The sequence below is a fragment of the Teleopsis dalmanni genome, chromosome X, assembly GCF_002237135.1.
Source record: "Teleopsis dalmanni isolate 2A chromosome X, ASM223713v2, whole genome shotgun sequence".
NCBI classification, from domain to species: Eukaryota; Metazoa; Arthropoda; class Insecta; order Diptera; family Diopsidae; genus Teleopsis; species Teleopsis dalmanni.
The window spans coordinates 19,376,983-19,398,567 of NC_051848.1; the positions used below are offsets into that span (position 1 = coordinate 19,376,983).

At 29.5% G+C, this 21,585-nt stretch overlaps 3 protein-coding genes and 1 long non-coding RNA gene across 5 annotated transcripts; 2 read left to right on the forward strand and 2 right to left on the reverse strand.

The window, feature by feature from the left end:
* Positions 1-2,393: 2,393 nt before the first annotated feature.
* On the forward strand, positions 2,394-14,448 carry LOC119687265 (UDP-N-acetylglucosamine--dolichyl-phosphate N-acetylglucosaminephosphotransferase). Its single transcript, XM_038101525.1, has 5 exons — positions 2,394-2,781; positions 2,838-2,982; positions 3,159-3,372; positions 3,429-3,663; positions 13,400-14,448. Exons 1-5 carry the CDS (start codon positions 2,624-2,626, stop codon positions 13,887-13,889), a joined length of 1,242 nt encoding a protein of 413 aa, XP_037957453.1. The 5' UTR covers positions 2,394-2,623; the 3' UTR covers positions 13,890-14,448.
* On the reverse strand, positions 9,730-11,956 carry LOC119687264. 2 transcript variants are annotated; one of them, XM_038101524.1, is made up of 2 exons: positions 11,796-11,956; positions 9,730-11,642 (listed from the first exon to the last, which is right to left on the reverse strand). In XM_038101524.1, exon 2 carries the CDS (start codon positions 11,626-11,628, stop codon positions 9,814-9,816), a length of 1,815 nt encoding a protein of 604 aa, XP_037957452.1. In that variant the 5' UTR covers positions 11,629-11,642; positions 11,796-11,956; the 3' UTR covers positions 9,730-9,813. The 2 variants fall into 2 exon arrangements, with proteins under 2 accessions (XP_037957452.1, XP_037957451.1); XM_038101523.1 differs by having other exon boundaries at positions 11,711-11,956.
* Positions 14,449-15,313: 865 nt separating the features above from the next.
* LOC119687267 lies at positions 15,314-16,064 on the forward strand. Its single transcript, XR_005253128.1, has 3 exons — positions 15,314-15,836; positions 15,892-15,970; positions 16,046-16,064. It is a non-coding gene; the product is annotated as an uncharacterized LOC119687267 (long non-coding RNA).
* A 779-nt stretch (positions 16,065-16,843) lies between these two features.
* On the reverse strand, positions 16,844-17,876 carry LOC119687266 (trypsin-like). The gene has a single exon (XM_038101526.1). It carries the CDS (start codon positions 17,771-17,773, stop codon positions 16,931-16,933), a length of 843 nt encoding a protein of 280 aa, XP_037957454.1. The 5' UTR covers positions 17,774-17,876; the 3' UTR covers positions 16,844-16,930.
* Positions 17,877-21,585: the final 3,709 nt, after the last annotated feature.

A 21,585-nucleotide genomic window follows, 5' to 3' on the forward strand; every position in this document is an offset into this window, starting at 1 on the left:
ACACTTGTGTTATCCATTTGAATTGTAATACTTGGTTCCCTAATTTCATATTCGAATGTTTAATTATGCTGATCTTTCTTCCAAAAAACAAAAAATGTTGAAAATTAACAAAATACTTAATAATACAGTTTATTGAATTTATCTATACGATTTTAATTTGAAGGTAGTTTTTTGACGAAACATTGTATCATGGAAGTGTGCATACTCTTCAGTCAGAGTCATCAATATTTGAATACTCTTTCGGTATATTATTTCAATATAAAGTATTTAATCCAGTATAAAGCCATCGATCGCATATTTGTAAAATCTATTTTTTCTTGAAAACTAACACCAAACTTGATATTATAACAAAAACATCATAAAAAGAGGAATGCAAAGCTGAATTTGAGCAAATTGCTATAGAATAAAACGGATATATTCAGCAAGTATTTCAGTTTACAATTTTCTGGAGTGTCTCGAAATATGCTCTTTCAACATTCCACTTACCCTACCCGTCTTGTCCTTTCACATTCGCTTGCGATCAATTTGTTCGCTCTGTTTCTTAGTCTTTAGTTTAGTCAGAAGAAGCAGACAAATTTTTGAACACGGACAGGCCTATCGATAGCCTAGAGCAGGGCTGTCCAGACCAGATAAGATCGCGGACCAATACAAATCACTGAATAGGTTGGAGTGCCGCAGAAATAAATACATACATTCAAAATTTTTCTAAAGAATAATAAAAATTCGGTGATAATATTAAATTTAGTTTTGTTAGATCTTCATTAAATTATCTTTTACAATTCTATCAATATCAGCATTATAAATGTTAGTTGTTGCTATATTTTATTTTAATGTAAAAACTTACGCCACTGGATACGACTTTTTTGAGCCTGTTGTACAAATAAATATACACTAAAGTTTTTGTTAATTAAGTAAATTAACGTGGATTGTATTATATTATTTAATGTATTTTAATTCATTTATTTGCGATACCATAAAAAAAATAATGTTATGTGACTCAAACATAAAAAAACAAATTTGCCTAATTGGACAGCCCTAGCCTAAAGTAATGAACTTTCAAATTCAAGTTTTAGGTAGTTAGTGACGTAGTTTAACAAGAAACATGCTATCTCCTTGAATACTTCCCTGTCTAAGACTGTGAGACGGAATGTTTTTCACCGTAGAGAATATTTTTAAAATGAACTCGGCTTGTAGACATTGAAACCCCCATTTGATTCAGTTGATGCCTCTTGTAGAAGGTATCTTTAGGATTGCTTGGAAGAGATAATTTTTGCCCCCGGTAAATACTAGGTTTGAACTCATATCAATTATTATGATAGTCCATATATTTCAATAAAGTAAACGTGGTGAACTGTATTAAAGAGGTGGAGAGAAATAGTTTCCTTTGCCTTTTAGGTCATTTCACGATACGGTCTTTTCTAAAAAGTGAATTTAGAGCACTAGAAAAAGAGATTAGAAAAAGGTGTTTAGGAATCCTCATTAGCCAACTTAAGACGATATCAGAAAGAACCATTCTATGTCTCTTCTAAGAAGGGTGCGAATAGTCAGGATCAGTATCTTCTCTAATGCTTTACTCATAATATTTTTAAGTTAGCGAATATAGTATGAATTCATATTTTTCAGGTCATCATATTCTTTCAGCACTCTGACATAAGCTTGTTTCAATACTCTATCGACCGGCGCAACCACCCTTTGCTCTAAGACAATGTATGTCAAAACTTTTGGGCCCCGTCTTATTCTTTTTTTCCGAGCGTAGTAGTGAGCTTGAAATGAACAGACATATTCTATTGTATAGGACCACAACGTCATCATGATCGCACTACACTGCAGTGTTAATTTTCTCTCTATTACAAAAACAAAAAACAATGTATCATGCCGGAATTTGAACCGACATATTGTTTTTTCTCTCAATCTCAATTTTTTGATTTGCATTGAAAACAACAACAATTTTACTCATGCCGTGCCCGAGACTATATAACATGGCTCTAAGGAAGTATACTTATTTTATACTTCATACTTCGGCTAATGGAACCTCTAGCATTTTGTTATATGAGTTTTGAATGAAAAGTGGTAGATATAGCTGCATATATGTATGTCGAGTTTAAAACAATAGTCTAAATATAACTTAACTGTTTTATTTCTATATTATATTCATTATTAATTAACCTCTTCATTATTAATTATTTTATATGATTCTTATACAACCTTACTACAACTTTTGTTTTTGAAATTTTTTAAATCAACCTTTTTAGCGTGTAAATAAGTCAATAAGAAATGTCAAATGCGACTAAAAAATACATACCTACATAAATGTATTGTTTTCGTGTTTTTATATTTCGTCGTCCCTCATTTCTATGAATTTAGCGCGAATATAAATCGACAAGAAATGTCAAAATCAGTACGTTTTTACATTTGCCTGCCTTTTGCTTCCATAAACGTCAGATAAGCTCACTGAAAGAATACTTGAAAAAGTGTTCTTTGGTTTCTATTTTGTCAGCTCTAAGCAGTATTCATAACGTGTGGTAATCCAATTAAATGTTGAATAGTAAGAAGAGTAAAATTTCCTGAGGGTATTAAAAAGTAGCTTTTAGCCATTGGGAGCATTACGTATTGCAGTGATAAGATGATAGGCGCGAATTCAGTTCTAACGTTGGCCGTAAACATTGGCATAGCAGCAATAAGCTATGTGATGACCATACGTATGATACCGAGATTCCGAGAAATGTTTATTAAAGCAAACCTCTACGGAAAAGATCTGTGCAAAAAGGATGAAAAAGTGGTGTAAGTATGCAGTTTATGAGACAGCATAAGATAATAACGGCTATACTTAATTTCAGCCCAGAATCCTTGGGTGTACTGATTGGTTGTGTATTCTTAGTTGCCATGTTTTTCTTTATACCAATTCCATTCACATTTGGAGATGCAGCTAGTGCAGAAGTAGCAACTACAGGCGGAAGGTCTGAGGTGTTTCCTTACAAGGAAGTGAGTTCTTTATCGTAACGATTTAGTTATATAATTTGTTAAAAGTTATTTAAAAAAATTAATCAATGAACTATGCTTTTATAATGAAAATATAATTAATCACATAAGTGTGATTCATTACACACATTTTGAACCGTTTACAAATTAGTTAACATGATTTATTTAAAATTCTTCAGTTTGTAGAATTGATTGCGGCATTGCTATCAATTTGTTGCATGATATTGTTGGGATTTGCTGATGACGTGTTAGATTTGCGTTGGCGGCACAAACTGTTGCTACCCACAATCGCTACTCTCCCGTTACTAATGGTGTACTATGTGAATTATAACTCTACCACAGTTATTATGCCAAAATTTGCCAGAATGTTTGTGGGTAACACATTGGATATAGGTGAATTAATTTCCATTCCATATGAAATTGATTTATAGAACTTTATACAATTGTAGGTATTTTTTATTATGTGTATATGGGAATGTTGGCTGTATTTTGCACTAATGCTATTAATATACTTGCTGGCATAAATGGTCTTGAAGTGGGACAATCTATTGTTATAGCTGGTTCAATATTACTATATAATACCTGTGAATTTTTACTGCAACATCAGTTGGATGCGCATTTATTTTCTATGTACTTAATGTTACCATTTTTAGCAGTGTCCTTAGCCTTATGGAAATATAATAGGTAAGTGCATAAAGAATTTACTTTATTTATAGATCCTAAAGTCAAAATTTAATTGAAAATATAGTTACTGAATAGTTACTGAATATCGTTGTTGAGGTTAAGCAGCACAACTATATTATATAGGAAATATTGTTGTTGTTAGTTTACTTTCTTACTGCATTTTAGTGGACACTCCAATACTTAAATATTTTTTCATTTATAATAGCTTAGCTGCGGTAAAATGATTTAATCGTTGCAATTACTCACGGAAGTAGTCAAAATTGATAAATGCCCTTTAATAGAAATGTCATTGGGTCTCTACGAATGCTAAACTAGTTGATGTGAAAAAGGATGTTTATCATTTTTTATAATCAATAAAAATGATGTTTATGTTGTATAATAAATTCTATTGTTGAGGATATGAAACTTTGAACAATAATATTATTAAATTTGTTCAAATTATCTACTGTAAAATTTTAAATTTAAAGTTGTCTGTCTGTCCTCGTTGTGGTATTTATAGGGCAATTAATAATTTTTTGAATTTATTGTATGAACAATGAATTTTCAAAGTTTGTCAGTTTACTAAGTTGGACACTTAAAAATTATTAAAATTCAAAATGATTATTGAATGAATAATATGTAATGCAATTCTTACACTTCAACATAAAATTATCCAACATTGTTTACAAATTTGTAAAAAATACATTAATTGTTATAGCTTTTCACACTTAAACGGTTCGAATAGTTAAAAAACTTTGCGTTTGTATGGAGGCCACAGACACAGTAAATGGCATCGTAATTTCAACTTGCACAAGAAATTGGGTAAAAAAGCCTCGGCAAAATGGGTGACATTTTCACTAGCTGTAGACTATAACTGTGATGCTATAATATTGCTTATTTGAACAAATTTGTTGAAAATTTGTTCAAATAATCCAACTGAATTCTTATATAAAATTAATATTACAGCAGCAGAGATAAAGAAATAGGTAAAATAATAGACATCACTGTAAGAATAACCGTAGAAGGTAAATATCACCTTAATACAGCTGATAAGGCGCTGTGAATTATATTAAATCCAAGCGGTATAATAACAATTAAAAACAAATTCCTATTCATCAAGCAAAAAGTGTTTCTTTATCAAGACAATACAGGTATATACTTTGCACACGTATGAACTAACGCCATGAAATACTCCCAATCCCACCATGTTCTCCAGAATAGAGTAAATAGTAAGTTTACAAACAAACAAGAAAGACAAACAAATTAAATTCCTTAATAAATCGTATAAAATAGCCGGTTTTAAAAATGATATATAAAATATAGACATCATATTGAGATATATTCAAAAGTTACTTACTTTTTATCAATCCACGTTTAGTCTTTAATACAAATTAAGTGATAAAAAGAAGTGTTAAGTTATGCAGTAAAATAATATCTGCATTTAACTTACTCTGCTCAGAACTGTTTGGTCAATGATATCATTTATGATCGCCTAGCAATGGACACGGAGAACAAGTGAACTAGCCTAGAGGATATGAATTAAAACTGTTCTCCTGATGTTAAATTCTAATGTTTAGATCAAGAAATCAGTGTCAAGCAATCCTTTGTATTTAATATCCATATAATGGTTTTAAATCCCATATAATGTAGTAACTGTGAAATGCAAAATTTGCTCCGATTTGCTGATATTTACACACTTGCGACATTTGCTGACCCTAAAGTGTCATCATATACATACATATATAAACAATAATATGTTAAATTTTTCATTTAATTGGCAATTAAAAATTATAATATTACATTTTATTATTATTTACTATAATAATATATTTATTATTCAAACAAAATTTTCTTAATATTTCAATTAAATTTTTAGTGGATAATTATAATTATAAAAGTGTTTAACTAACAAATGCTTTCAGTCGAAAATAGTAAATATTGCAGATTTATTACAAAAAGTAAAATTCAGTTAATTTTTTTCTAAATGTTTTAAACAAATTTAAATTTAAATTAACGAAATATTAATTTTTATTTCGCTTAAATGATTTCTTCAATTGATTGTTTAGACTACAAAAAATCATAAATAAATAAATGTAAACATTTAACAGTTTTGCTTTTAATCAAAAAATAATTATTTTAAATTATTTTTTCTTTTGTTTTTTATCACAGCATTTGTCATTTAGTTTCAAGAGAAAACCCCTATTTTCCAAAGTTTAAACTGGGCATATAGCCCATTTTTTGAGTGTGCTCTTGTGTTTTTAAAAGCGCAAACATATTAAAGAAATATAAAAAATATTTAAATTTTTGAATTTTTAAATTAGACAGCATAATAGATATAATTAAAATTATAAAAATATAGTTATATTAAAGTAAATTTTACTAATAAAAACTTTTTATAAATACATTACTTAATTATGGTTATTATAAATTTTAATTAATTATTATTAAATTTTTATTATCCTCAATTATATTTTAAATAACAAATTTATAACTTATCAATATTTGCTTTATAATACATATAATTCATTTATAATTAATAATTAGTAATTGTTAATTTTAATCTCATGATATGTGTTGGCTAAAAGCAAATTCATAATTTCCTTACGTTTCAACGTAATTACAAAGGTAAACGTTATTCTCAATATAAACAGGCACAATTATAATAAAGAATTTTCCGACTAATTTACATGTTAGACACATAGAATTACATATATTAGGGCGCTTTGTAGGGATAGGATAAGGAGACACTTATTTATAGTTAATATTTGGCATATAGTAGCATTAAATCAATATAGTATTGATAATATTTTTGTATCAATAAAATTACACAAAACAAAAAAAAACTCGACATCACACCACTCAGTAACTTTCGAACTATTTATGTCAGCCCCTAGCAAGGAACCACTTGTTCTTTAAGTAACGACACTGAAATCGGCATTTAATAATTGAAAAAAATTTTCAAAATAAATGCCGCGTTTGTTCACAGTTAATCTAAAACAACTCGTTGACGATTCTAAGAGTTGTTCGGAGTTATTTAAATATAAAAATAATGGTTTTTTGCATATTGGCTGAAACGTGGACATATTTTTATTCCAAAACGATTGTTAGTTACCATGGTCAAACTACATAAATCACATTTTGAAATGTTTGTAACTCCACCTTATTTAACTCCAGTTATTTTGAAAATATGTAAAACAGGTCAGACTAAAGATAAATCATTTCAAGACGAAACCATAGAAATGTTAGAGACGCGTCGCAATGATTATGTTGATGAGGGGAATTAAAGGCTATCTATAAGTAAAACACAGAAAAAACATATGAATACAACTCACGATCTCTCGAGCAAATCCGTTGTCGTTATTTTACACTTTTACTTGGCGACCAAGCTCCTCGTTAATGTTAATCAAGATCCTGAATACTATATTTGTTTCTTTAGTAATTAGTCTGGATAGTTACTGAGTGATATGCTATATTATTAAATTATTTGACTAGTAATTGAACAGTTTCAGAATGCAGATATCTAGGTAATTTCAAAGAATAAAGTCTCTTTTTTTTCAAAGTGTTCGAAAAAACTCTAAAATAATAAATATGTTATAAAATAAATGTAAATTTGTTTTCTTTTTAAATTCTATAAATAATAATACATCTAAGATATATTTAATGAAATATAAAATAAAAAATAATATTTTAATAATAAGGACCGTTTTATTAATGGAAATGCAGTAAGAATAATTCTTAATTCTGGTACACAACTTTCTTCATTTGATATAGACAATTTTGGTTGCCTTTAAATGAAACCAAACAATCAAAATCAAAATTTACGTACATTGGTTTTTAGCTTATCATATTAAGATAACCCAGGGAGGGTCACAGTGGATTGTATCGGATGAAAATCGCAAGCCGTCTTTTTTAAGTATAGAAATCATAACATGTGTGTTCGCGTATGAAGTACTTTGTATGCAGTGCAGGCTTACTGCAGTTATTTAGGCTTACTTTGCTAAATTTGCGTTTGAGGATAGCTGATCGTGCAATCTTGAGGAAGAAAATGTTGTTATATCTTTTATAAGGTTTCTTTGTTTTTTGTCCACTTTCGGTACATAGGTTCTTTGTATCTTTTATAAAACTTTGATCCTTTATACTTTCTTACGCGGATTTCATGTTATCATTTAAATTGCGTACTTTTTATGTTGAGCAGTAGTTTTTAGTTAGTATTTGTTTTATTACTTATATTTTTCAATCTTCTTTCGTTTATTTTATACTCGGCTCGTGTCCGACTTCTTATATCTTTAGATCTATTCCAAGTCTTACGGTAATTGTTTATGTAAACAACTATACTACTGATTGCTGAGTTAAATATCTGATTTTGCTTGGAACTGTCTTGTTTAGTTGGTAATGAACTATTTTCTTAATTTTGGTCAGTTTCGCAGTGTCTTTCATATAGTGTACATTCCGTATTTCATCTAAGCTTAACCGAATTATTCGTACCATTAAATTATGATCGCTGAAGAAAACGACACCTTTAAATAAAGTTAAATCTAGGAACGATTTATGGTATATCTTATGATGGTATGGTATTATTGATAATAATGTGATTATACATTTAAAATAACTAAATTTTAATAGAAAGAGATTTATTGAAAATAGTAGGAATTGTAGTTAAAACAATAGTAAATCACTGAACTTTAATATCTTAGTTGTAATATCTGAAACAGGTGAAACAACTGTTTCTGTGTCTTCAACAATTTAATATCAACATAACGTAACATTGAATAAAATTTATTTAATATGGTTGACAAAAATACTAAGCGACCATTTAAATGAATTCCTTGCAAATTTGTTATCAAAATAAGTGATACGTACAAGATAATATCAATCTTGCTAGCTTAGTCAAAACAAGATAAATAAATTATGGGTTGTTATGGTATTATATCTATAAGCCTTTTATTCATATATATCATTAGTTTGTTATAACTGTTGAAATTGTCTTTTAAAATTTGAAAAACATTGATATCTTGCTATTAAAAAATTAAACTAATGGGGGAATCTGTAAATTAGTGAAAAGATATATTAAAATATAATCAAGCTGTAACAGATATAACTAGCTTTTCTTAGTTTATTAATTTTTGATATAAATCTAAATATTATGTAAAAAAATAATAAAATGAAATTACAAGTTAGCACATTATTGAAAAATACAATTATTTTTATTATAAAAAAAAAAATTAATTATTTACGAACAAATTGTAATGTACATATAACCAAATGAAATATAACTTAAAATCAGTGCAAAACATTAAGAAATTATCACAGATTTATAATGAATAGCTTTTTAATTGTGTTTTTAACTAATTATAATTATAATTAAAAACAAATTTGAGTTAATAAATTAATTATATAAAATGAAAATAACATAAAAAAATTAAATCTACTATCGAGACAGGAACAGTGACAACTTTTAGTTTTGCAAAGTATTTGTTTTTTGTTCAAAACTTATAAAATAAATAATAGGAAATATATAAACAATATCAAAAGTTTTAAGTTTGATTTATAAACTAAAAGAAAAATTTTTTTTTTTTAAAAAGCCGTATTTTCCAAATATTTAATATATATGAATTTTATTTAAATTACCAAAATATTATAATTTAATTATATATATTGGCAGTTTTTTATTATTATAGAAAAACAAATTTTATTCAACAACTTACACTTTAATATGAAATTCATTAAAAGAAATTTTAAATTACAATTTTTTAAAAAAAACTTTGGGAAAGTTGAGATTTTATTAATTCTCAATATTTAGTTGTGAAAATACCTAAATGAAGTAATTTTATATGTGCAACAAAATTACTTCCTGTCATAATCAAAGAAAATTTCTACTTCAATGGAGTTAAGAACCAAACTATAAAATTGTATAGTTGATCTCTTTGGAGAATCCATTCTTATATTGTATATAACATGCACGATCTGATTTAAACAATGTACTATATATATAATTGCTAAAATAAAATTAAGTATACTCAATAAAGATATTTTGAACTAATAGAAAAATGTTTGTATTTTTATACACACATTTTTTTATATGTGTATATTCTGCATTCTGATTTGATTAAACAATTACTCTTATTTGGTTTCTGCTTAATAAAAATTAACATTTTTGAAACTTTCCTAATATTAATAAACATTTTCATCTTCAATATCTTCATCAAGTGTTTCATATAAATTTACTAATAAATTACCATACTTCCAGCTGTTTTCCTCTGCATAGTTTGGTGCAAAGTATTTATCCGAATAACGTCTCATTTTCAGCAATTGACTTTTTCCATCCACATAGATGCCATTTGCTATTAGCTTCTGTATGTATGTCACGTCGATATGATGATTTCTAGTTGAGTTAGGAAATTGTACTTGTAAGGAACTAAACTCTGCTTGTATTGCACTAATTATTTCATCCGATTGCTCACAATATTTACAAAACCATCCACCAAAGTGATTTAAATCGCCAATAATAAAAGCAGAATTGTTCTGCATACTAGCTTTGGTTATTAATTGTATAGGATCGCCATTACCCAGATGTGGATTGTCGAGGTGCGTAAAGAAACTTACAAGACTAGTAAGGTGGGTTTGTTTTGCGTGCTGCCAATAGAAACCATATACTGTATACTTAAGACGAAAACGTATATACTCCACTTCTGGCTTAGCATAATATTTAAGAAACTTTAGAGCACTCCTTGATATAATTTCATAGTCACTAGAATACAGTATTAAATCTGTTTCGTTTAAATTAAACGCAGACACTGTATCAACGCGTAAATGTTTACGAAACGCTGCATATGCACGAGCAGCTGTGCAACTGACTTCCGTGGCCTCTCGCTGAGTTATGTCTGATTTACAATGGTACAGAAAATAATTGCCACGCTTTAAAATATTTTTTACTCTACGTTGCAGCATTCTTAACTGCTCTAATGTTGCTTTATTATTTTTAAAATATATTATAAAGTAATCCACAACCTCGTTAACAGCTTGTATTTGTAGTTCCAACAAATCTAAACTAAAGAAATTTCCCTCCAACATATAAACTAAACGATGTGCCATTTGTTCAGAGGGTTCAATAAGTCTGAAAGGTTTCTTGGCAGTCATTAGAGCACGCCAAATAATTTCAGGCTGACCACAATCTTTTCCATGCCAGTTGGTTTGACATTTACACTGTGCATTTTCGAACCAATCTAACGACATTAAATCCACTTCTTGCTCTACTGAGTCTCCAACAACTCGGTCCATATTATGATTGGTTTCATTTACGCTACCTTCGCGATAGCACCAAACTCCTCCTTCAGGTGTTTTAGATTTATCGACAAGTGTTCGCATAACTTCTGCTGACATTATACTTTGTTTTAATATTGTTCCCCCGTTTACACCTATTAGGCCTACACCTGTTTTGTTCAGTCTGTTTGGTTTGAAAACAAAGTCTGTTGCAAAAATGTTTACATTATCGTTTAAATACAATTTATTTCGTTGCAGTGTATGTTGTGGCTTTTGTTGTTCTATCAATTGTTTTTGAGCTGCGTTGAACGTTTTTTGCACTTTGTATTTGGGCAATTTTAGTGCAGCGCTTTTAATAAAATTCACTCTTCCAGCTGCGAGCAGAACATCGCCCTTTGTTTGCTGCTGGTTGTCATTTTTATTACCGTTAGGAGCTGTGTATTCCTTTGTAGCTGTCGTTAAACTGTTATTACTTATGCTGGCGTTGAATCCAAGCTGTAGTAGCCAAAAACAACCAATGAAACAAATCTGCAACAGCACAACAACCCATAGTAGAAATTTTTTCGTTAGTGTACCTCTATTGTGTTGTACCGCATACGATACGAATGTGTTGTGCGTTGGAGCTGCCGCTATCAGTAATGGTACGTCATCCAAAGGAGTTGCAGCATGGCGGCTATTTGATGTGCGTACTGCATGTGTATGTGCCCCTCCGCTGCGTAAATGCATTGGTCATTTGTATGCTAAAGTTTAAAAATGAACTCACTTTTATTTAATTGATTCTTCACATAATCATAAATTTTTAAATTACTATTATATCTTTATATAAAAATTTTCACTTAGTTTGAAACGTGGGTGTATTTAAATTGAATGCTACTGGCATATATAAAACACACCCAAGAAAAACTCTCTTCTACTTCTTCACTGTCTGTTTGCCGAATGATATTCCCTTCAAGAACAGCTGCTCTTCTTTCTTCCTTGATTTGTTGTTTTTTATTTATTTATTTATTTATTTTTTACATATTTTTCTTATCTTCTTATGTCGTTCGTTAATACAGCATATGACATTAAGAGTTGCCAACAATTGCTTTTTTTGTTTTTTTTTTGTTTTTTCTTTTGATTTTTTTGTTTTTTTTTTGTTTTTTCTTTTGATTTTTTTGTTTTTTTTTTAAACATTACTTACAAATATGCATGTACACCACAAAATATTACGAATATCTATAAAAATTTTTTAAAATTTTGCATAACTTATTTAATTTTTACTGAAATTAATTTTTGTCTTCTGATTTACTTTAACCAAAGAAACAACAATAAAGTTCTAATATAAAAAATTAACAGTTATTCTGGTGTGGTGATGATTCTGGTAGTGTTTGAAGTTGCCTGGAAGCATGGTTTAGCAGCTAAATTCGTACGATCGCTGCTGTATGCTTGGAGTCGGAGTCCTGCCTTAAGTCCTAATATTCTGTCATTTTCTTTCAAATTTGTTTTTAGAATATTTAGATACCCATATTTATGCATTGTATCTTGCAAAAATTCAAGTTTGCCAGCACCATTACTTGCTATACACCCCAAACTAATACGCCTCTACCATATTTCACCGTTGAAATTAAGTTTTGTTTATCATTATCATAAATTTTCTTCACACAAGTTTGTTATCTTTGATTCCAAATATGGAAATCAACTCTCATCAGAGAAAATAACTAATTTTCAAAACTTCATTATATCTGGATATGTATGGCTTCTTTCTTGCAATCCGGGTATAATACATGCTTTTCTTCACAATTTTCCGCACAGTATCAGAACCTATTTCTTTTTCAAGTATTTCGGCAATATGTTTACCTAGTTTGAAGGCGGTTACTCTTGGATTTACTTTCACCTGGTTGATTATGCTGCGTCTTTCTTTATCTGACAAAATTTAATAGTTATTTGTCGCTGACTAACACTAATTTCACGTCTTTTATTTTCCATTGTTAAATTTTACTGTTTATATAAAAAAATATTTTTAAATAGTTAATTCTTAGATTCTTTAAGAAGTCAACTGATAATTATTGATCATTTAATAATATATTTATGCTTGCAAGCAAATTTAAATTAACGGTAAATGTAAATATTAAGAAATATCTGTAGACTTTTTTGCTTCAAAAATTGTTGCATTTGCATATAATTGTGTGTGTTTTTTTTTTAAAGAATAACTGTTAATTTTTTCTTAGTTTGAACTTTATTGTTGTTATTTTGGTTAAAATAAATCAGAAAGCAAAAATTAATTTCAGAAAAAATTAAATAAGTTATGCGAAATTTAAGAAAAATGTTATGTATATCTGTAGACTTTTTCTGCTATGTGTATGTATATATGTGTATATTATTAGCGTTTTAACATTTGTCTAGGACAATTTTTTTACATGATTTACCGTCAAGTTTTTGATAAACTAAATAGTTTTGATTCGTTTTACATGTAATTTATATATTTAAAAATTTACTATTTATATTTTTCTCTTTGCAGATACCCATCGCAAGTATTTGTTGGCGATACTTACTGTTACTTTGCTGGCATGACATTTGCAGTCGTTGGAATATTAGGACACTTCAGCAAAACATTAATATTATTTTTCATACCCCAAATTTTAAATTTTCTATACTCAATTCCGCAACTTTTCCATTTTGTACCTTGTCCGCGTCATAGACTGCCAAAATATGACTCAAACACTGATTTATTAACAATTAGCACTGTAACATTCCGAGCAGAAGAACTCAATTTTATTGGCAAACAAATGGTTAATATATTTAGGTTTCTAAAACTGATTTCATGGAAAGATCATGCCGATGGCAGAATAACAACTAATAACTTTACACTTATCAATTTTGTCCTAGTCATATTTGGTCCAGTACACGAAAATATTGTCACCTACATGCTGCTAGGTTTGCAAGTCATCTGTTCGATAGTTGCATTTTTTATACGTTATCCGTTGGCAAACTTGTTCTACGATACATGAGTGCGATAGATAAGATCATGGATCAATTTTATTCAAGTTGATCCTTTTTTAATTATTTAAATGAAACCAAATATATAATTTTATTGTGTTTTTGATTGATTAAATTTTATAAAAATTTCGTGTATTAAAATTTTCTAATACAAACTTTTCTTTAAAATATTTTTTTAAGATTTATTTTTAAGTATTGTAACTCAAATAAATTTAAATGCAATTATTATTAGTTATTTATAAAAATTAAATTATAATACCATAAAAAGGATTCATATATAGAAAACAAATAAAAACTTTACATAAGAAATATTTATAATGAGCATGTAACAGTAAGAATACACTATAACAATTAACATAACATATGTCGAATGTGGTACAAATGGAGCATTTAATACAAAATCCTTTTATATGGAGCTCATTATCAATAAATGTGCTCATTTAAGGCGAAATGTCGAATGCAACCCTAAAAATAAATTTCCCACATGAGAAATTACCAAAATTTGAAATATGTGTCATGTTTTATATGTAAAATGTGAACAAACAACAGATTAGCTATAAACAAAGGTACTGACGATGTAACTATTTAATAAAATCCTTGTTTTTATTAGTTGAATATGTAATTGATATATAAAATGTATTTAAATGATCTAATATATCAATTATATATTTAATTTTTTTGTGTGATATATTATTAAGTGAACTTCTATCAGCTGTATAAATGAGCTCATTATAGACATTCACTCATTAATATAAATGAATGGCTAAATGAGACAGCGTGAATGTAGTATTATTTGGTATTCAGTTATATCCATATTTTAACCTGTAATGAGATCAATGAAGGAGGCATGGCAGACCAACTGAGAAGTAGTCTGCTAAAGAGTTAAAACGATTTAATTCTAACGAAAATAGTACTGGTCCATCAAATAAAAAAAATAATCCGATCGGCTGTTTATAGTTGAATTGAAAAACTTACGAAATTGTCAACCTTTTTGGTTATATAATAGGTGTAGTAAAAAGAAATCCATTATTTTTCACGGAATTGAAGGCTTATTTACCATAATTAAAATAATCCGATTTAGGTCAAATATGCGACGTTTTGTTCGATAACATGTTACCTTTTTGAAAGTAATTTCATTATACCTCTCTCATAGTAGTCATCGTCCCTATTGGCAAAAAATTAAGGCAATCGATTTTCACAAGCCTCTCACAGCGAATGTTTCACCAGAATAATCGTTCGCAATGGACAGAAACAGATGGTAATCACTTGGTGCCAGGTCTGGACTATAAAATGGATGCATAAGAACTTTACAACTAAGCTCCCGGAAATTTTGGCGATTCATTATCGATGTGCGTGGCCAGGCGTTGTCCTGATGCAATATAATTCCTTGTTAAATAACTTGGCTAAAATATCTATCCTTGACTCAACAAAAAGATGGCTTTGTAACTATCTTATAGGCAGATTATGCTTTGTTGACTTTGGAAATAAAATGTCAAAGGTTGAATTGAAGCAATTGCAATTGAAGCAATTTCAATTCATATATGTCTAAACTCCCAGACTCCCTGAGGGAGACAGAGTCATAACATATGCAGATGATTGCACAATTCTAACTACGTGCTAGGATCACTCTATATTGTGCAAATATAAATATATATCTCCCCTCTGCAGCATCGTTTTTGGATAATAGAAAATTTCACCTATCACCAAAAAAATCCTGTCACTCTCTTTACTTCCTGGACTAAAGAGCTATCTATAACTCTGACCATAAATAAATACAATTTTTTAATCCTTTATTTACTTCAATAAAAGGGATATATTCAGAACATTTACACTGTAGCAATTAACTTGTTAGTGTCATTCGTTCATATCCGATATTTATAATGTAAATATAACATTACTATATACACTAGCATGTGTTTCTTAATGTATCTCTGGAAACTAAGATCTTCAACCAACGAGTAAGAATGTGTATAAGCTTTAAATTCTACTTTAACTTATAATTTTTTTCATTAGGAAATAGTAGAAGCAATATTACAAACACAAAGGAACTACAAATCAGTTGTAAAGTTAAACCCAAGCATGGAAAATGCAAGTAAGCTCTCTGAAATACAATATACATATATTCTACTGTTCATATAAAATAATTATATATTCTTTATTTACGAAGTTGAATTAAAAAATTTTTGACATTGAAGATGTTTTTTACCAACATGTACCAAAAGAATAACGAAAAACTGAAATAGCTATCAAGCCCGCACTTCTTGTTTCAAGTGAATTGTGTTTCTGTGTTCTGTGTTTTCTACTCCTTGTATTTCGGTTTTATTTCGGATTTATTTTTTTTCTTAATTTGTTCTTCATTGAGAAATAATAAAAACGCACTTCAATGGTGGAATGGCGAATTGCAGTAAAATGCAGTTTTTATTATGTTTCCACTCAACACTTTTTGATCAAGAAGACATCATCAATACTTGAATTAATTTCTTTAACAAAAATATAGAACATAGATACATACATACATATGTCATAACAATAAAAAATGTTAATAATCTGTTCTTTTCTATAGCAAAAAAAAGGTTTAGGTGTAATGAAAAGCATACACAACGTAGCCAATTCGTCCGCTTTAAACATTGTACTTAACACAGTTGAACGTAAAGAAAAAAAAAAGCAGAAGGCCAAAAAACAAATATGGTAGATTAGCGATTGAGGGTAAAGTGGTTTACTAACCACTTTCTCATAGAAAATTCTACGTGTACAACAATCCAGCCTAATCTTCTAGTATCGAAAAAAGTAAGATGTCTGTAAATAGTTTTTTGATAAATTTAACAAGCGAGTAATACCATACTATATATGGAGAAGCCTTGACATAAACGGAGAGCGTTTGGCTTGACTCCATGTTTTGAGAACATATCACTTCTAAAATGAAACAATTCAGCACTTCCACTTGTGTTTAAAAAATTAAGATGTATTTTAATAAAATGTAGTAATTAACTTGATATTTTTATTGATTTTTAAACCTTATAATTTTTAATCTGTAAACAGAATTCTGTTCCATTTAACCAGCGATCACTTGGTTTTGTGATATCCATGCTACAAATGAAGACACTTTTACATAAACCGACGGCGAATTGGCTTGACCGCATGGTAACTTGCCCCACGAAACAATACCAATCAGCACGTTGTTCTGGACAAGTGGTCCACCTGAGTCAGAGGTACAAATACCGATACCACCGGTTAATGGTCCAGTGCAAATATTTGTGCTATGAACATCAGTGCCTTTAGCACCCAGAGCACTTTCACAAGATGACAATGATATAATGGGTATATTGGCAGCTACTTGTAGTTGCGTTGGATATGATGGTACCGATGTAGTGGAAGTACTGCCCCAGCCATATAAATTGGCACTACCAGTAGGTGTAGATCCACTGGCTGGCAGCGAAATAGCAGCAACTGCAAATCCAAACGTAAATGCTGTCGAAGTATAAACCAAACCTATATCATAAGGTGCAGTGCCTCCGGTATACAAATCATTTATAACATATGAACTAATGGCACGCTTCTGTGTAGTGCTGGCTGTTCCGCCAACATTGTTACTGCCCGCCACAAGGGTGCTGCTAAGCACTTGTGATTTGGAAGTAAGGCAATGCGCTGCAGTCACAACCCAATTTACATTCAATATACTTCCAGCGCAGTAATGTACGCTATTTTGCTGTAGCGAAACTATATATGGAGCTGCGTTCGTCGCTGCAGCGGTGCCACCAACAACGCGTCCCGATATTTCTGTGGCTGCATCGACACAACTTATGCAGTAGCAACCGCAAGTTAAGAACCAGGCGAGTTTTAGCAGCAACAAAAATGCTCTCTGTTTTGTCGATTTTAGTTCCGGTCTGTAAGGCATGATGAATGATTACTAACTTGAGCAATTATCCAAATATCGCAATATAAATATTAATTTTATTTTCGTAAATACTGATAATTTTATATTATACTACGTAAAAAAAAATAAAATATTAAATCAAATTATAATTAAATTTAATTAACTGTACAGGCAACCCGTCTTCTGTTATTGACAGCGACAAAAGATAGAGGGTTTTTCGCAGAACAAACAAGAAAGTCGCCTATACTTAGAGATATTTTCAGTATTATTTTCAGTGGCGTATTTATAATAAAGCGTTTAATTATTTGATAATGGCAAGAGGCACTAAAAAATAAATTACTTATTTATTGCCAATACCATCGACTTTCTCTCCAACTGAATGGTAGCATTCAAATTCCAAGGTTTCTTAGGTGTCTTATTATGACATTTTAAACTTTATTACAGTGAATTATATATTATTAAATATCGTGACTTCTATTGACACAACAGTATCAACACAAAATCTTTCATTTATGAATTTGTTTATATATTTTGGAATAATCTGTATAAGTCTTAAGTACGCACAAATGTGCAAGAACTGTTTCGCAATAATCTATTGGTGAAATTCCTTAAAATAGACTTCATTGGAAAAACTATATTTTAGGTAATGGTCTTGAGTTTAAAATTTATTTTTTATTGTAAATGACAAAAAAGGAAAAATCAAATTAAATCAAAATTAAAAACATTCAAACATTATATTTTCTATAATAATATAATTTCTATTTAGTATAGAAAATAATAAATTATTCATTATATGTCATTCTATTATAACACTTCAACAAAACAATGAAAAAATATTCACTATATTTCATTTTAAAACTTACATATATACTTACATGTGTTAATGGAGACTGACGACTATTTCTATAAAATGGTCTGTAAGGAGAGCATAATAAAAAAAATAACACTAAATTATTCTCAGAAAATTTAATTAACAAAATCTCATTTGAATTTTTTTAATAGTTATAACTACTTAGAAAAAAGACTCCTATAAAACAAATAAAAATTAATTTATATAATATTAACATTATATAATATTAAATCTGAGGTATCTAATTTAATATCTGTCTTTACAGGGCACTGGACCATAGAATGGCATGAAGCTAGACTTGGCCTACCCTCTGGTATCTCCTGTAGTGCGTGTCTACCAGCTCTCTGTCTACCAGCTCTGGCCAGGTTTGACCAGAATTAGGCTTAAGTTTCTGGGGGCCCCTTCCTTGAACACACTTGGCGATATCTCTAGCATTAACATTGGCCAAATTCTTGCCTTTACAAATGCCTCTGGCTGGTTCTAGCTTGACCTTCACTCTACTACCCTCTATTACGAGGTTTTGTGGATTCAAAACTGTTTAGCTAATTTTTAGCTAATTGAGGAGGACTTGTTCCTCCTTTCACCACAACTAACTAACTAACTAACTATTAAAAACCCTGTGCAGAACACGAACAAATCATAGAAGCCAAGTGTGTTTTGTCTGTTCGATTTCCGATAGTCCTTAAAATAATAAGTTGAGAAATTTCCTTTATTGAATTTTTGTTGCCATTTTTTATTCTTATTATTTATAAATATAAGTCTTTTCATTATCTATTTTTGATTATTATTCATTAATACATAAGAAATCAAAACAAATGAAAAGAATTACGAGATAAGTATTAGATATGTTATTGTTGCTATTATTGTAGCCGGGGTTACCCTTGTTCCTGGAGACAACTTCTTAGTTTGCCTATAGTAAAACTTTAATATCAAAGCGCTTCAAAGTCCTGCTGTAATACCAAAAGTTTTTGAAGTCATAAATAACTTTTTATTATGGTAAGTGTTATGATAAATTACTAATTCTTAATTTTCCAATTACGGGACATTAAGAAAACTAATTATCGCAACTATGAAAAATAATTTAAAAATATAGTGCTATAGTGAACTTTATATTGTAGCATAGTTACAAGCATGGGTGCCTTACAAGCATGGGTGCCTTACAAGCATAGGTTAGTTGTACCTTTTGAATAATATCCTAAACCAGATAGCAACCAACTTCCTAGTTCTGATCTAAGATTCAAAACTGATGTCTGATTGCCAAAAATAAATTGCAGGCATTTCGCACCTGTTTTACTTATCTCAATACAGAATTTAATCTTTTTATTAAAACTAATTTCTTATCAGACATAAAACAGTAAGCTGAAGTACTTCACAAGCGGTTAAGATAAACAATTTTTATTTAAAAAACTACCGTCAAAGATAAACGGGGAAGTTACAGCCGTTAAAAGTTGTTGGGGGCTATTGTGAAATGCAACAGTCGCTAAAATTTTCACTGATGGTTCATATATAGACAAAAGTTTCGAAATTTTGTGTTAATAAATAAAACATTACATGATATATTATTATGCTATACACCTAAATATATTTATCTTTATTTATATATACACACATGTATATATTTTAAACTATGGACATCATTCGAAATTATCAACAAATTGGTTAATAAAAGAAATTTAAATGTGTTTGGTAATTTTTTTTATCATTTAAATACTCGCATAAAGTACTAATGGTATAAATTATAAGTATTAGTTTGTCTGTCATATTTGAACTAAAGCCAATGACATTTCTGAAGTACCTGGAGAAATATACAGAAAATATAGTTAGATAAAAATGAAATAGTAAAACAAGAAACTAACTGACTTTATCTATACTTATAAGTACTGCTCTTTATATTACATATAAACTTGATATAATAATGTCAATGAAATACAATATATTAAAAAGATTTCAACACTTTTCTGCTATCATATATTTTTAATATGAATCAAAAAACGTATTAAATGGGCTATATATTGTTACGAAGACACAAGAAAAAATTTTTGATATAATGAAATCGTACTCAGTTAAAACCAACAATATTTTATTATTATTTGAATTTTACATCTCAGCGGGTGTTATTGCTGGTATTCACAAAATTCCGGATGGCAAGCATCAAGGAATGCTCTGTTGAAGTGTAGTCTATGTTCTACACCTATTATATTGTGTTGGTCCTTCTAAAGAATGTTGATCGTTTCCCTCACCACTGTACATGGATGCAACAAGACGTATTTCTGCATACTATTTATTAGTAGTTTAGAGAGTTGAAGCATGTCCATTAAGTGTGTGAGAATTTTGGGTACTATTCCAGTGTCTGATAGTATTATAGGTACAATTACCACTCGCTGAAGTCTCCAAATTTCTTTGATTTCCCTAGCCAGTGGTATATAGTTGCTCATCTTTTCTGCATACTTCTGCTCAATGTTGCCGCTATGCGGTATAGCAACATCAATCAGGTATGCTGAATTATTCCTTCTATCAACCAATAGGATATCAGGCTTATTTTGTGTTATTGGTTGATCTGTGTAAACTTATCGATCCCAGTACATACGAAAATTGGTGTTTTCTAGCCCGCAGTGGGTTTATATTGGTAAATTGGACAAGTTTTAGAGATCAATCCATCCATGTAAGATTTTGGTGGATTACCTTACATACTGCATTGTACTTGTTTAGATATTTCCTTGTTGCCATTGCAGAATAGCTGGAGATAATGTGATCCAATGTTTCTGGGACTGAACCACATTTCCGACGCAAGTCATCCTCTACTAGTTCTTTAAAAATATGTTTGCAATAATTACGAGTAGGGACCACGCCATCCTGTATCGCGCACACAAAACATTCAGTTTCACCAAATATGTCCCCTACACAGAGCATTTGTTGAAGAAATACAAACCAATAAATGGCTGCCAAAGGTAATTCACATTTTTCTATGAAGAACCTTTGATTT